Source organism: Balaenoptera borealis (assembly GCF_965194805.1).
Source record: "Balaenoptera borealis genome assembly, chromosome: 19".
Taxonomy (NCBI): Eukaryota; Metazoa; Chordata; class Mammalia; order Artiodactyla; family Balaenopteridae; genus Balaenoptera; species Balaenoptera borealis.
This window is the reverse complement of record NC_138878.1, coordinates 59492416-59507590: the sequence shown is the minus strand read 5'-3', so window position 1 is coordinate 59507590 and position 15175 is coordinate 59492416. Positions and strand designations below refer to the sequence as shown.

Sequence of the window (15175 nt, the reverse complement as noted above, 5' to 3'; positions counted from 1 at the left end):
AGTTGCTGCCTGGCATGCCGGATCTTCCCGGACCAGGGCTCGAACCCGTGTCCCCTGCATTGGCAGGTGGATTCTTAACCACTGCGCCACCAGGGAAGTCCCCCACTTTAATGTTTGGCTCAACAGAAGATAACTGGGTCTTCACCTCTGCTTGGGTGCTCAGTCTGTTGTGCTATTTTGCAGGTTGCATTGAACTCAGGAGAGAGTGAGAGTGAAAAAGGGAGGTAAGTGTCTTAGTATTATTATGATAATCATTTTGACCTCGGGGACCTCTTGAAAGAGTGCTGGGGAACCTCCCGAGGTTCTGTGGACTGCACTTTGAGAATCACTCCTTACCTTTGGGTTTTGTAGGGCCTATAGACAGTATCCTGGGAACTGAACACCTCTGGGGCCATGGGACCTGGTTCAAGAGACAGCTCTGACTACAAGCAAGGTATTCTCTGAGCCTCAATTTCTTCATCCCTAACATGGGGTTGGTGATGATGAAAATAATAAAAGTACCTCCCTCCTAAGGTTGTAGTGAGACCCATAGGAGATAACGCTCTGACTCACACCTGGCATGTAGCATACAATAAACATTTGCTATTATAGTTTGGGAAACATTTTATTTTATTACCAACACTTCTTATTCATGCAATTAACTTCTCCAGAGGCCTATCTTGTGCTGGGCAGTGCTGGGGACATGGTGATGAATGAGAAGGGCCTGGCCCTGCCCTCATGGGGTTCCCAGTCCAATGGGTCACAGAGTTTTCATTTGTGAGGGATTGCCCTTAGCACCAGGTCCCTGAGGAGCGGGAGTTCTTAAGACTGGGGAGGCAGGGAAAGGCATTCTAGGAAGTGGGAACATAATGCAAGGAGCCATGGCAAGTGGAGAGGGGGACAGCTGTGGCCTGCTGGTTGGCCGGTTGTGTCCATTTCTCTGCCCCCAAGATGCCTCAGTCCTGTTGCTGGTGAGAAATACGTGTATATGTCTGGTTCATCTTTTTAATATTTATTTATTTATTTGGCTGCACCGGGTCTTAGTTGCGACACGCTGGAATCTTCTTTGCAGCATGAGAACTCTTAGTTGTGGCATGTGGGATCTAGTTCCCTGACCAGGGATCAAACCCGGGCCCCCTGCATTGGGAGCGCGGGGTCTTAGCCACTGGACAACCAGGGAAGTCCCCCAACCCCTCTTCTTGTGTAAAGTTAGTTCCTCAATTCTGGGCTCTTTTTTAGGGAAGTCCCACCTCTGATCTAACCTCAGTCTCTTGTGCTGCAGATCCTCCTTTTGCTGCATATCCATCCACAGTGCCCCGTGGAAACTTGGGACGTCCCAGCAGAAGAGGTGCCCGGGATGGGGCGTGGTCGGGTCCAGCGCCTCCACTGTCCCCCATCCGGAGGCCGCCGCTCGGGGCCGGGTGAGTCAGACCCCGGCGGCTCCCGCGTCATCCTGGCCGCTAGGCTCCGCGCTATTTCGGGCTCCGGGCGCTATAAATAGAGGCTCGTGGAGCAGAGCCGTTCCCCCTCCGCTCGGGCGCCCCTGCGTCCCTGGACCCGCCGCGATCGCCGGGCCGCGCGTCACCGCGGCTAAGTTTAGAGGCGGGTGGGGACGTCGGCCGGGTCACTGCGCCCCTCGGCCGCGCCCCGGCTTACAGAGCCTTCGGTCTGGCGGCAATCTGCCCCCCGCCCAGAGTCCCTCGGGTGGAATTAGGGGCGAAGTGTCCCCATATTCTCTATCCCCACCCCAATCCTTCGGAGGCGCAGAGGAAACTCGAAGTTGGGATTAGGGGAAGGTTTGGGAGTGGAGGAAGGTCTGGACTCGAGGAGTCGCCCGGGAACTTCGGTTGGGACTGGAATTTGAACTTGGAGCGTTTGGAAGAAGGACGGGGAAATAAGAGTACGGACAGCTGTTAGACTCGAACTCGCAACTCTGAGAGCCGGAAAGATGCGAATTCGGAACCCGAAGGTTAAATTTGGGAAGAGTGTAGGAATCAAACCTGGAAATATATTACAGAGCCGAGGACAGCTTTTCTCCCCCTTAACTAACGTAAATAGGCTCAGAGTTACCTGAACCGCGCTCAGCGGGCCCTTTGCCGCACTTCTGCGATAGTGAAACGGGTCGGGAGAAACGAAAGGGCAGCCCGCCGCCTTCTCACGGGTCTTGCCCCGGGGTGGGTTCTGGCGCAGCAGTCCCCGGCGCCTCTACACCCCAAATCCTCTTGTGGGGCGCCATCGCCCCCTGGCGGAAAAGGCACGCTTTGCAGGTTTATTTGGTAATTCCCATTCCCCAACGGGAGAAACTGAGTCCCACCCAGGCTGGCTTCCTTCTAGAAGCTCTCTCTGCCCTTGGATTCAGAGACACATTTTCATAGTCCTTCTCTATGTCACTGGGGCCTCAGTTCCTTCATCTGTCAAATGGACTATTGATATCTAAGGGGAGGGTTACTGTGAGGATTTAGCTCATAGTAAGCGATATATCTGCTTTGATGGGTATATAGTTGATGGTAATATATGTATTTTTTATTTATAGAGCCCCTCTTCCTGTGACCGTGTGGCCCCCTCCCCCATCATCTACCGCACGTCATTGTTTTTTATCATCTCCAGAGCATGTATGACTGTCTAGAACTCTTATTTGTGGGTTTCTTTCTTATGGTCTGCCTCCCATGAGACCATCAGCACCACAGGGCAGGGACCTGGTCTGATTTGCTGCCAGCTGTGTCCCCAGTGCCTGCCACACCGTAGGTGCTCAATATGTAGTTATTCAAGGAATGAGTGAACCATGGATTTCAAGACGGGGCTCCGTGGTCCTATGGAATTCTCACCAGCTCAGCAGTTACAGATGGGAAAACTGAGGCTCCCAGTGGTGAAGTCGCTTGCTGGAGGATTCTGCTTCTGTTCTTTGTTCATTCATACAACATATGGTTCCGTAGCCCCTTCTTCTTTCTGGGCACTGTGCTACAGCAATGGCCACAACAGCTTCAGTCTCTGCTTGCCCAGGACTTGGTCAAGGGCTATTTTATTTTTATGACAAACCTGAATATTTCACCTACTGCATGCCAAGTAAAGATGTAGGGACTTTACACATAACTCATTTCATCTTCCTAATAGTTATGCTATTATTATCCCATTTTAGAGATGAGCAAACTGACGCACACAGAGAAACTGAGTTGCTGGCACCAGGTCACACTGCTAGTAAGTGATCCTGGGGAAAAATTACACCCAGCGATGAGACTGCTTATGAAGGAAAGAGAATCAGGGAGATGGTAGACTTCCCATTAGTGACCCAGATGGAGGACCAGTGTCTTCTAACTTTGCAAGAAAAATAACTAGGAACCCAGAATTTGAGATTCCATTTGTGAGGGTCAAATAAAGACATTTTCAGATGAGCAAGACTCAGAAATTTTCTATCCAGAATGTCCTCTGTAAAAGTTAGAGGAGAATGTACTCTAGCAAGAAGTAAAAATGAATTCAGAAGGAAGAAGTTTATAAAAAGTAACAGAAAATTGTTAAGGGTTGACTCGTGTCCCCCCAAAAGATATGTTGAGTCCTAACCCCCATTACTTCAGAATGTGACTTTATTTTGAAATAAGGTCTTTACAGAGACAAGTTAAAATGAGGTCATTATGGTGGTCCCTTATCCAATATAACTGGCGTCCTTGTAAAATGGGGAAATTTGGACACAGAGACGGACATGCACAGAGGAAAGACAGTGTGAAGACACACAGGGAGAAGATGGCCATCCACAAGCCAAGGAATGCCTGAGGCTACCAGAAGCTAAGAGAGAGGGCTGGAACAGATCCTTCCCTAGTGCATTCAGAGGGCGCATTGCTCTGTCAATACCTTGATTTTGGACTTCTAGCCTCCAGAACTGTGAGAATAGCTTTCTGTGGTTTAAGCCACTCAATTTTTGGTACTTCTTTACAGCAGCCCTAGGAAACTAATACCATGAACCAATTATATAAATAAAAATTAATTAGAAAAAATCTTTTACAGTAGGTCCCTAACAAAAGCCAAAATCAATGGAGAGATAGAGACAGTATGTTCATGGGTATGAAAAAGATGTCAGTCTTCTTGTAATTAATCCATCAATTCAGTGCAATTCCAATCTCAATCTCAATAGGATTTTTCAGGGAACTAGAAAAGCAGCTGCTAAAATCCATCTAGAAGAGAAAATGGACAAGGATGGTAAAGACAGACTTGAAACTGAACAGAGGTGGGGGACTTGCCTCATGTGATATCAAAACATATCTAAATGAAATAATTAAACTGGCATGGAGGCAAGGGACAGATACAGAGATCAATGAAACATAATAGAAATGTCACAGATATACCTGTGTATACATGGGAATTTGGCACATGATAAAGGTGGAATATCAAAACCAGGGAAAGGACTGGCTTTTTTTTTTTTTTTTTTTTTTTTTTGCTGCATGACTTGAGGGGTCTTAGTTCCCTGATCAGGGATGGAACCCGGGCCCCAGCAGTGAAAACACTGAGTTCTAACCACTGGACCTCCAGGGAGTTCCCAGGACTGGCTTTTAAAATAAATGGTATCCGGACAATTAGCTATATCCACCATAAATTCCTACCTTAGTACATTTTCAAAAATAAGTCTCATATGGATGAACGACAGAAACAAAATCAAAACTAGAAAAAGTATTAGAAGAAATGATAAACTATATTTATGACCTCGGGGTATGGCAAGCCTCTTAAACACACCAAAAGTCAGGATAGATTGATAAATAGGTGCAAATAAACACTAAGAACTTCTCTGTGAGAAAAATAAACAAAGTTAAAATATAAAGTGCAAACTATCAGGAAATATTTGGAATATGTGTAACTGACTAACAATTAGAATTGGCATCCATAAAGTACTCTGACACATTAACAGTAATAAAAAAGGCATACAACCCCATTGAAAAAATGGGCAAAGGATATGGGCAAGCAACTCACAGAAAACAAACTATTAAAGACCAATAAACTCACAGAAAGATGTTCTCTCCTTAGTAATCAGAGAGTTGCAAGTTAGAACAGTGTGATACTATCCTTTCAGGAAATGACTAATACTTACTCATCAACCAGGTCTCTGCTCCGATGTCCCTTCCTCTAGGAAGCTCTTTCCTGGCCCTCGGGCTGGATTAGGTGTCCCCTGCCCCACCCCCCTCCCGGGCTCTCTGGGGTCTCCTAGCCAGCCCTGTCCACTCTGGATCGTCACTGTTTGGGAAAGGGTTTGTCTCTCCCAATGCGATGTGAGCTCCAGAAGGGCGGAGCGGGGCTATCGTTATCCTTGGTCATCGCTGTGTCACTAGCAGTGCCTGGCACAGAGCCGGGAACAGAGGAGGCGCTGGGGGAATGTATGTGGAATAAGAGAATGAGTGAATGGGGAAACTGAGGCCAAGTCAATGGCAGAGCTGGAATTCAAACTCAAGTCTGTACTGAGAGAAGGAACCTAGTTTGATTACCCGCCATCTCTTCTCCACTAAGCCCTGCCCAGAGCCCAGGCACACAAGAGGCGCTCAATAAGGGCACTGAAATCAAACTGCTTGGCAACCGGAGACGCTCAGGGCCAGAGGCGGACAGCTGTCTCCAAACCCAAACCTCCGCAGTCCTCCAGAACCATAGAGAGCTGCGTGAGGAACCGCCCCTCTCGATGCTCTACGCCTTTGGGGAACGTCGGGAGCGGGCTGGAGGGCTAGAGAGGCCGGAAGTGCGACCAGCCTGGGGCTCCGCTGGCCGCGCCGGCGGTGGGACGCCTCGATCTCTCTCCTGTCTATCCTTCGCGGCTCGGGGGCGAGGAGGTGAGTTCTCGGGGCTCTGAGACCCCGGGGCTGGGTTGAGAGGGGCGTGGGGTTGAGACCGCCGGTGGCGATTGGCAGATGCAGAAGCCAATCAATCGTTACAATGTCTGAGAGTTTGAGAAGGTGGAGCGAGGGGAAGGCATACAGGTGCGAGCCTTGGGGGCGGGGTGGACGGAGGGTTGGGGACAGTGGTCTGGCCTGGCAAACGGAAGGCGGGGAACAGTGAGGGCGGGGAGAATAGAAAGTTGGGACCCTGAAGGGCGTGGCGAATGGAAAGTGTGTCCCGGTAAGGGGCGGGGCGAGCCGCAGGTGGAGGCTCGATGGGGCGGGGCCTTATAGAACCTGGGGCCATGGGTGTCTGGACCTGGACGCGATGGAGCCCTGGAATTTTTTGGGGGATACGGCTGTGTCCGGGGGTTCCTTCTGGGGAATGTCGATGCTTCGCTCGCTCCCGACGCCACGGCTTCATTTTCAGGCCCCAGAAGGACCTTGCGATGGACGAAGAGGGAGTGCAGAAACCCGCTGGCCCACCCACAAGGAAGAAATTCCTCATTCCAGTGGACGAGGATGAGGTCCCTCCTCCCGCGGTAGGACTAAGAGATGGGGGGACTGCTGGGAGGCTTGGGGGGTGGTTGGGAGGAAGGGGGACAAGAAGGGGCCTGTGGGACCACAGTGTGGATTAGGAAATGTTGGGGCCTGGGTCACTTTGAGAAGACAGCCTTTTGCCTTCTGCAAGTCTCAGTTTCCTGTAAAAAGTAAAATGTCATGGGCAAGAGGGCTAAGGCAAAGGCTGCAAACTGGCAGCCAGGAAGTAGTCCTGAGATACGTTTTATGTGGCCAGAACCCTGGTTCTGCAAGGAATGAATTTATTGCTAATAGTTGAGAGTTGGAAGGTTTGGCAATTTTTTTAAAAATCTGCACTTTTGACATCTTTTGGTAAGTAAAGGATCTGGCAACACAGAGATCTCAATCCTACAGGAACATAATTGCCTGGTGCTAAGTAGTGGCTGCCACCTATGTGCTATGAAGAAAAAGAAAGTAGGCTAAGGATAGAGGCTGTGATGGGGAGAAGAGCTACCTTAGAACAGTCAAGGGAGGACCTCTTGGGGGAGATGATGCCTTTGCCAAAATGTGAAAGAAGTGAGTGAGCGAGCTATGCAACATCAGGGGGGAAGGGAACAGCCAGTGCAAAGGCCCTGAGGTCAGAGAGAATCTGATAAGTTTTAGGGCAGCAGGAAGACCAGTGGGGCTGGAGTAGAGAAAGCCAGGCAGAAGATGTAGAAGGTGAGGTCCTTGAGGCAAGGGGGCAGGGGCAGATCTTTATGAGGCTCGAGGACTGAGGTGACAGCTTTGGCTTTTACTCTGAGTAGGAACCACCTAAGGGCTCTGAGCAGAAGAGGAGCATGATATGACTCAGTGTGGGGAGCAGACTGTGGAAGGTAAGGGCAGAGGCAGGGAACTGGTGAGGAGGTGACTGCAGTGGCCCAAGGGAGAGAAGATGGTGGTTGGGACCAGGGTAGAGGCCGAGGAGGTGGGGAGAAGTGGCTAGATTCAGATTTTGTATGCCCTCTCACATCTGTCCCCACAGGCCAAGCCCTTATTCAAATCCACACGGAGCCTGCCGACTGTGGAGACCTCACCCCAGCCGGCTCCTCAGACCTATGGCGAGTACGCCATCTCAGGACCTCCAGGAGGGTCTGGAGCCACACGCCCCATAGGGCCAGAACCCCTGGCAGGAGAGACCCCCAACCAGGCCCCCAAACCAGGAGCAAAATCCAACAGCATCATTGTGAGCCCCCGGCAGGTGAGGAGGGGGCTGGAGAAGTGGGGCTTTGGGGTTTCTGGTGGGGAACGTGGTTACAGGGAGGGCTTTCTAGTGGACAAGGAAGGAGGTGTGAGTTCTAGCCATTATGCCCTCAACAGCACCATTCATCCATTCAACTAGCGTGTGTGGGTTGAGGATGCCCCATGTCTTAGTCTGTTCAGGCTTCTATAACAAAAATACCATAGACTGGTGGTCTGAACAACGAACATTTATTTCTCACAGTTCTGGAGGCTGAGAAGTCCAAGATCAAGGCGCTGGCAGATTCGGTGTCTAGTGAGGACCTGCTTCCTGATTCATAGACAGCCATCTTCTCACTGTGTCCTCACAGCGTAGGAAAGGGTGAGGGAGCTCTCTGGGGTCTCTTTTATAAGAGCGCTAATCCCATTCATGAGGGTTCCACCTTCATGACCTAATCACCTCCCTTCACCTCCTAATATCATCACATTGGGGGGTAGTATTTCAACCTATGAATTTTGGGGAGACACAGACATTCAGTCCATAGCACCCCAACTCTTATGGTTGGGGGCATGATTGTGTTCATGAAGCTACATTTCCTGTGCCCAGGTTTGTCCATTTATTCAAAAACAGTTGAACACAGGCCCAAGTTTGAATCCCGCTCTGCCACACAGTAGCTTTGTCATCTTGGGTATCATCTTGGGTGACTTAACCCCTCTGAGCCTTTAAAATGGGGGTTCACCCACTTATAATCCATAAATATCTTCAGAGGTTACCTGGTGCAGTTCTAAGCTCTGGAGATAGCAGATAAAGTCTCTGCCATTGACGGGGGGCTGGCATTCTGGAAGGAGAGAGCAGCAGTATACAAAGATAATAATGGGACTCAAGAACATGAAATATGCTCAAAATTGTTAGCCATCAGGGAAATGCAAACCAAAACCACAATGAGATACCACTTCATACCCTAGAATCAAAAGGATAGACAATAACAAGGGTGGGGAGAGTGTGGAGGAGTTGGAACCCTCATACACTGCTGGTGGGAATGTAAAATGGTGCAGCCACTTTGGAAAACCGCCTGGCAGTTCCTCAGACATTTAAACATAGAGTTATCATATGACCTTGCAGTTCCACCTCTAGGTATATATGCAAGAGAAATGAAAATACGGTCAACCTTCTGCAACCATGGATACAAAACCCGCAGACACGGAGGGCCAACTGTACTATGTCATCTGTGGATTTTGATATCCAGGGGGTCCTGGGACCAATCCTCTGTGGATACTGAGGGACCACTGTCTTCTGTCCACACAAAAATCTAGTACACAAATGTTCACAACAGCGTTATTCACAATAGCCAAAAAGTGGAAACAACCCAAATATCTAGCAAATGATGACTAGTTTTTTTCACTTAGCATAATGCTCTCAGGGTTCATCCATGTTGTAGCATGAATTACTACTTCATTCCTTTTTGTTGCTAAATAGTATTCCATTGTATGGATATGCCACTTTTTGTTTGTCCATCCATCATCCATTGATGGACATTTGGGTTGTTCATATTTTTCAATTATTATGAAAATGCTGCTGTGAACATTTGTGTACTGCTGTTAACATATGTTTCCAGTTCTCTTGGGTATTTATCTAGGAGTGGATTTGCTGGGTCGTATGGTAACTGTATGTTTAACTTTCTCAGGCACCTCCAAACTGTCTTCTAAAAGGCTGCATCATTTTACATTCCCACCAGCAGTAGATGAAGGTTCCATTCTCACCATATCCTCACCACTTGTCATTGTCTGTCTTTTGGATTTCGGCCATTCTAATGGGTGTGAAGTGGACAAAATACTTCTTTAAAAATTAAAATTGGGATAAACAACAAGGTCCTACTGTATAGCACAGGAAATTATATACAATATCCTGTGATAAACCGTGATAAAAAAGAATATTTAAAAATGTATAAATATATATGTATAACTGAATCACTTTGCTGTACAGCAGAAATTAACATGACATTGTAAATCAACTGTGCTTCAATTTAAAAAAATAAATTAAATAAAATTGGATCCTGCCCCTCCCTTGCCCAAAGCCCTTCCATGGCTCCCAGTGCCTCAGGTCCAGATGGCCCAGAGCCTGTGGGACTTGGGACCCCTGCAGACCCTTCCCACCCCAGCTGCTCTGACCACTCCACAGTCCACCCCGCGAGCAAATACCACACCCTTATTAGAGCTGAATTCCACCTCACTTGGTAATTACATGTTCGTCCCTGAGATGCTTTTGTTTTAATGTCTGTGTCCCCCACAAGAGCAGGGATCTATGTCCTCTTGGTCACGGCTGTATCCCCAGCACTTAGACACACAGTAGGCACTCAGATACCTGAATAGATTAGAGCTTGACTTGCTCAAAGTATTTTGGTCTTGGGCTACAGGGTAGAGCATGAGGCGGGGGTTTATTTATTTCTTTTGGCTGTGCTGGGTCTTCATTGCTGCGCGTGGGCTTTTCTCTAGTCGTGGCAAGCGGGGGCTACTCTTCGTCACGGTGTGCGGGCTTCTCATTGCGGTGGCATCTCTTGTTGCAGAGCACAGGCTCTAGGCGCGTGGGCTTCAGTAGTTGTGGCACATGGGCTTCAGTAGTTGTGGCACATGGGCTCAGTAGTTGTGGCTCACGGGCTTAGTTGCACCGCGGCATGTGGGATCTTCCCGGACCAGGGATCCAGCCCGTGTCCCCTGTATTGGTAGGCGGATTCTTAACCACCGCGCCACCAGGAAAGTCTGTGAGGGGTGTTTAGAGAGAGGAGTCTGCTGGGCACATGCCAGGCTTTCGGGGCTCTGACCCTGTGGAGGGTCACAGGCCACGGTGAGGAGCTTCCTCCTGAGGGCACTGGGAAGCCATGGCAAGGCTTAGAGCTGGAGAGGGGCAGCTTTGTGCTTTAGGAAGAGCCGTCTGGCTCCTGTTTGGAGGGTGGCCAGGAGGGGACACCACTGGGGCAGGAGACCAGGAGGAGGTGGGGTGGGGGCATGGCAGTGGAGGGGGAGGAATTCATGGGGAATGCTTAGAAGGTGGATGTCCCACCTGGTGGGTGAGGGGGAGAGGGAAGCGTGTAGGACAAGGCCTGGGCCTCTGGATGGTGGGGCCGTCCCTGAGTTGGGGCTGGGAGGGGGAGCAGGTGTGGAGGCCAGTGCTGAGTGCAGTGAGGTAGATACCCGGGGACACGTGTCCTGTGGACCACAGGACACACGAGCTGGGGCTGGGGGGAGGGCTGGGCTGAGAGAGACCCGGGGACCCTTTAGTTAAGGCCTAGGGCCAGGGAGGAGGGGCCTAGGTCAGAGCCCCAGTACCAAGAACATTCCAGGCTGAGGAGGAGGAAGAGTCTGGGGAGAGGAGGAGAGCAGAGCTGGAGAAGCCCCAGGTGCAAAGCAGGAGGTGGGGGGAGGGGCCCTGCGGTGGCGGTGGTCCCAGGATCACTCTGCTAATGGCTTCGGTTCTCCCTCCCCCCAGAGGGGCAACCCTGTGCTGAGGTTTGTGCGCAACGTGCCCTGGGAGTTTGGCGATGTGCTTCCCGATTACGTGCTGGGCCAGAGCACCTGTGCCCTCTTCCTCAGGTGAGCTCTGGGGGCCACCCACCCTCAAGGTGGCCTGGGAGGGGTGTGCTCTGGGTGTTCTGGGCCGTTGTATGGGAGACCTCTGGGCACGGCCCGGGCCTAGGTGTGACCCTGGGTGGGAGGCAGAGATCTTGGCTTAGAGGTGTCCGAAGCAAGAGCTGGGCCCCGGACTCTGGGTCTGAGGGACGAGGGGCCAGGGGCCTGGATCCTGGGTCTGAGGGGGGAGGGGCCGGGGGCCTGGATCCTGGGTCTGAGGGGGGAGGGGCCGGGGGCCTGGATCCTGGGTCTGAGGGGGGAGGGGCCGGGGGCCTGGATCCTGGGTCTGAGGGGGGAGGGGCCGGGGGCCTGGATCCTGGGTCTGAGGGAGGAGGGGCCGGGGGTCTGGATCCTGGGTCTGAGGGAGGAGGGGCCGGGGGGCCTGGATCCTGGGTCTGAGGGAGGAGGGGCTGGGGGCCTGGATCCTGGGTCTGAGGGGGGAGGGGCCGGGGGCCTGGATCCTGGGTCTGAGGGAGGAGGGGCCGGGGCCTGGATCCTGGGGCTGAGGGGGGAGGGGCCGGGGGCCTGGATCCTGGGGCTGAGGGGGGAGGGGTCGGGGGCCTGGACTCTGGGGTGAGGGAAGAGGGGGCCTCATGTCCTGGACACCAGGACTGGAGCCAGGATTTCTGTAACCGTCACCACAGTTAAATAAGTTTCCCTCCACTCCTGGGGGCCCCTCCCTCCCTGCAGGGTATGAGAGCTAGTGGCTGCTGAGCAGAGATGTCCCTTTGTTCCTGGGTGGCAAAGCCACCCCACCCCATCCGTGCCAGCGCCCTCTGAGGTCAAAGCAGGCGGTCCCGGGGATGGGCCCTGCTTCCCAAGACCAGCTGTACAGCACCACCCCCTGACCCCGGTACACACTCTCTAGGGTTTCCTGGTCTCCGCCTGAAACCTAAAGTCCTTCTCTTCCTCGGTGAAGAATCCGGGGGTCCACCCTTCCAGGGAGTCAGAGCCGGGCACCCCTCACTGCCAGTCCCCCTGTGCCCCTTTCTTGAAGGGTGACCTTGGGCAAGTCACTTAACCTCTCTGAGCCTCAGATCTGCCTGTGCTCCCCAAGCCCTCTGCCTTCCAGCAAGAGGGGAGAAGGGCTTCTGGGGTCTCTTAGCCGGAGACCTCCCAACCCCTCCCTCTCCCGCCCCCCAGCCTCCGTTACCACAGCCTCCACCCAGACTACATCCATCAGCGGCTGCAGAGCCTGGGGAAGAGCTTCGCCCTGCGGGTCCTGCTCGTCCAGGTAGATGTGGTAAGCAGGGGTCACTCCTCCATGGGCCTCACTGTCCCCATCTGTGTAATGGGGAGCCTTGGGCCTCCCGGTTGCCTGGCGGACTGTTGAATCTCTTCCAAGGAGAAATGCAAGTTGGAACCCCAGTGGGGACTTTCTAACATCTGAGATGGACAGCCGTGATGGCGAGGAGGTGGAGGGTCAGATTACCCGTCTCCTCCTTCCCCACACCCCCTTCAGCCAGGCCCTGCCCTCTGCCACTTCAATACTTCTTGAACCTGTTTCATTCTATCCTCACAGCCGGGCCCTGATCCAGGCCCTTTCCTCTCTCGCCTGGGTCCCTGCCCCAGCCTCTTCTCTTGTCTTGTGGCCTCCAGCTTCGACCCTGCAGTAGTCAGAGGGGTCTTCTGACACACAGATCTGATGTCCCAACCCCTCTGTGGTCCCCCAGTGCCCTCCATGGCCCGTGAGGCCCAGTGTCACCCGATCCCTGCCCAGCTCTCCCGGTTCATCTCTAAGCCTCCACGTGATCACCCTTTCATTTCACAGCCTCCGTCCCATAGTGGTGAATTGTATTTCCTCAAGCCTTCCTTCCCCTCCCTTCCTTTGCACACGCTGTTCCCTATGCCTGGAATTCCCTTTTCTGCTCTCTGTTGCCCTCACTCCTCATCCTCCTTCAGGTCCCAGCTCAGATATCCCCTCCTCTAGGAAGCTCTTCCCTAATCCCCCAGGTAGGACAGATGCTCCTCTGGCTCTCCCACCCCAGCCCTGGCCACTCTTGAGTCATCACTGACTGGGGACTGTCTGTCCCCTTCATCAGACTGTGAGTCCCGGGAAGGCACAGCCAGGGCTGTCCCGGTCACTGCTGGGTCCTGCACAGGCTGGGCACCCAGTTGGAGATTAGGGAGTGTCAGTTGAGTGAAAGGCTCTTGGCATCCTAAGCTGCTCTGCTTCCAAGACTATAATTCTTTGCTTTCTGCCAGATCCCTCATTCTAATTTCCTTCTCCACTCAGAAGGATCCTCAGCAGGCCCTCAAGGAACTGGCTAAGATGTGCATCCTGGCCGACTGCACCCTGATCCTTGCCTGGAGGTGAGATGGAGGCTCCCCTCCCAGGTCAGGCTCTATCCTGAGAGTTATTGCCCCTTCTGCCCCCAGATCTTCCCAGCCCTTCTTCCTCCCATAAACTCCCTGTGTGAGTCTGGTCCAGGCACTGCCTCTCTGGGCTTCAATTTCTTTATCTGTAAAGTAGGGTCTTAATATCTTTCTTATAGGGTTGTAGGCACAAAAGCAAGTGACGTACATCAAATCCCAGGACCACACTAGGCGCTTATGAGTTAGACATAAAATCTGGCTGAATAATTAATTTCAAGTCTAGGTTTCTAAAGACCATTTTGATTGGCTCTCCATAGGGAAAAGAAGACTTCCCTTCCTCACACCATAATCAGAACAAAATCTTGATAATTATAGACACAAAAAGCAAAACTACAGTAAAAGTATTCAAAGAAATCTTATAAGATATATATATATTTATTATGATCCTGTGGTAGGGAAAGTCTTCCAAAACAAGACCCAAAACCTAGACACCATAAAGGAAAAGGTTACCCAATTTGAGTAAATTAAAATTTAAAAACTTCCAGATGGTAAGAGATACTGTAAACAAAGGTAAAAGACAAGTGACAAACTAAGAGAAAATACTTGTTATATATAAAACAAACACTTACAATCCCTAATTTATATATGTATATATAAATTTTATATTTATACAGTTCAAATATATATAAATGTTTATATTCATAGGAATGTATTTAAACATTTATTATATATTTACGTGTTATGTGTATATATATATACATATATATATGTGTGTGTATATATATATATATATATATATATATACACACATATATATATATAAAGAGCCTCTTGCAATTCAGTAAGAAAAAGATAGCCCGATTTTTAAAAGTCTAACACAGGTTGCCAAGAACACATGAAAAAACTATCAACCACACAGCTTATCAGGAAAAGTAAATTTTCAAAAAATGAGGTGCTATTTTTCACCCATTAATTTGGTGAAAACGTCAGGTGGATAATATGAAAGGGGCACCTGCATGTTTGGTTGGCAGGAGACTTGATTGGCTATTAAAACAGAAAATAGACATACTCTTCAACGCAGAAATTCCCCCACTAGGAATATCTCCCCTTCGATCATCCCTCCTTGGATGTGCAAATCCACAGTGGCGTGGGCCTTCCTGGCACCATCTGTGCAGTAAGCTGCAGGACCAAACAGCATGATATTTTAATTTACTTATAAAAGGCAGGAAAATGAGCCATGCTTATGAACAGATACAGATGTGAATAAACTGAAGGGGCTCCAAGGGGTCCAAGCTATGAACAGTGTTGAACCTTGGGAATGGCACAAGGGGAGGTCCTGAGGGGAGGGAGACTTCTATCCTCTGCCCTTCTCTTTTCTTCTGAATATGTAATGGTTAGTTTCTTTTGTTAAAGAATAGGTAGCATATTCATGTAGTTCAAAACTCAGAGGTGATTATATATATACTATATATATAAGTATGTGTAAGTATTGTAAAATGTAAGTATATAAATATTATAAGTGTATATAAGTATATATGAGCATATAAGTAATATATAAGTATAATATATACATTTATATAAGTATATATAATATATTTTATAAGTATATATAATATATACCTATATCATATGTGTATATAGTAAGATATACAATCACTTGATTTTTGAACTACATA

The 15175-nt window shown here is 50.1% G+C and overlaps 1 protein-coding gene across 4 annotated transcripts in view; it reads left to right on the top strand.

Annotated features, from left to right (window-relative positions):
- Positions 1–351: 351 nt before the first annotated feature.
- Positions 352–15175, top strand: part of ERCC1 (ERCC excision repair 1, endonuclease non-catalytic subunit) — a 21168-nt gene continuing 6344 nt past the window's right edge. Inside the window, exons 1-8 of one of the 4 annotated variants that reach the window (XM_082369739.1) lie at positions 352–433; positions 1262–1400; positions 5464–5781; positions 6253–6364; positions 7366–7581; positions 11044–11147; positions 12327–12426; positions 13420–13496. In XM_082369739.1, the coding sequence (XP_082225865.1) occupies positions 394–433; positions 1262–1400; positions 5464–5781; positions 6253–6364; positions 7366–7581; positions 11044–11147; positions 12327–12426; positions 13420–13496 (1106 nt within the window). In that variant the 5' untranslated portion in view covers positions 352–393. Of the gene's footprint in view, positions 434–1261; positions 1401–5463; positions 5782–5963; positions 6064–6252; positions 6365–7365; positions 7582–11043; positions 11148–12326; positions 12427–13419; positions 13497–15175 lie in introns of those variants that run through there. The other 3 variants (XM_082369738.1, XM_082369737.1, XM_082369736.1) reach the window with 3 other exon arrangements.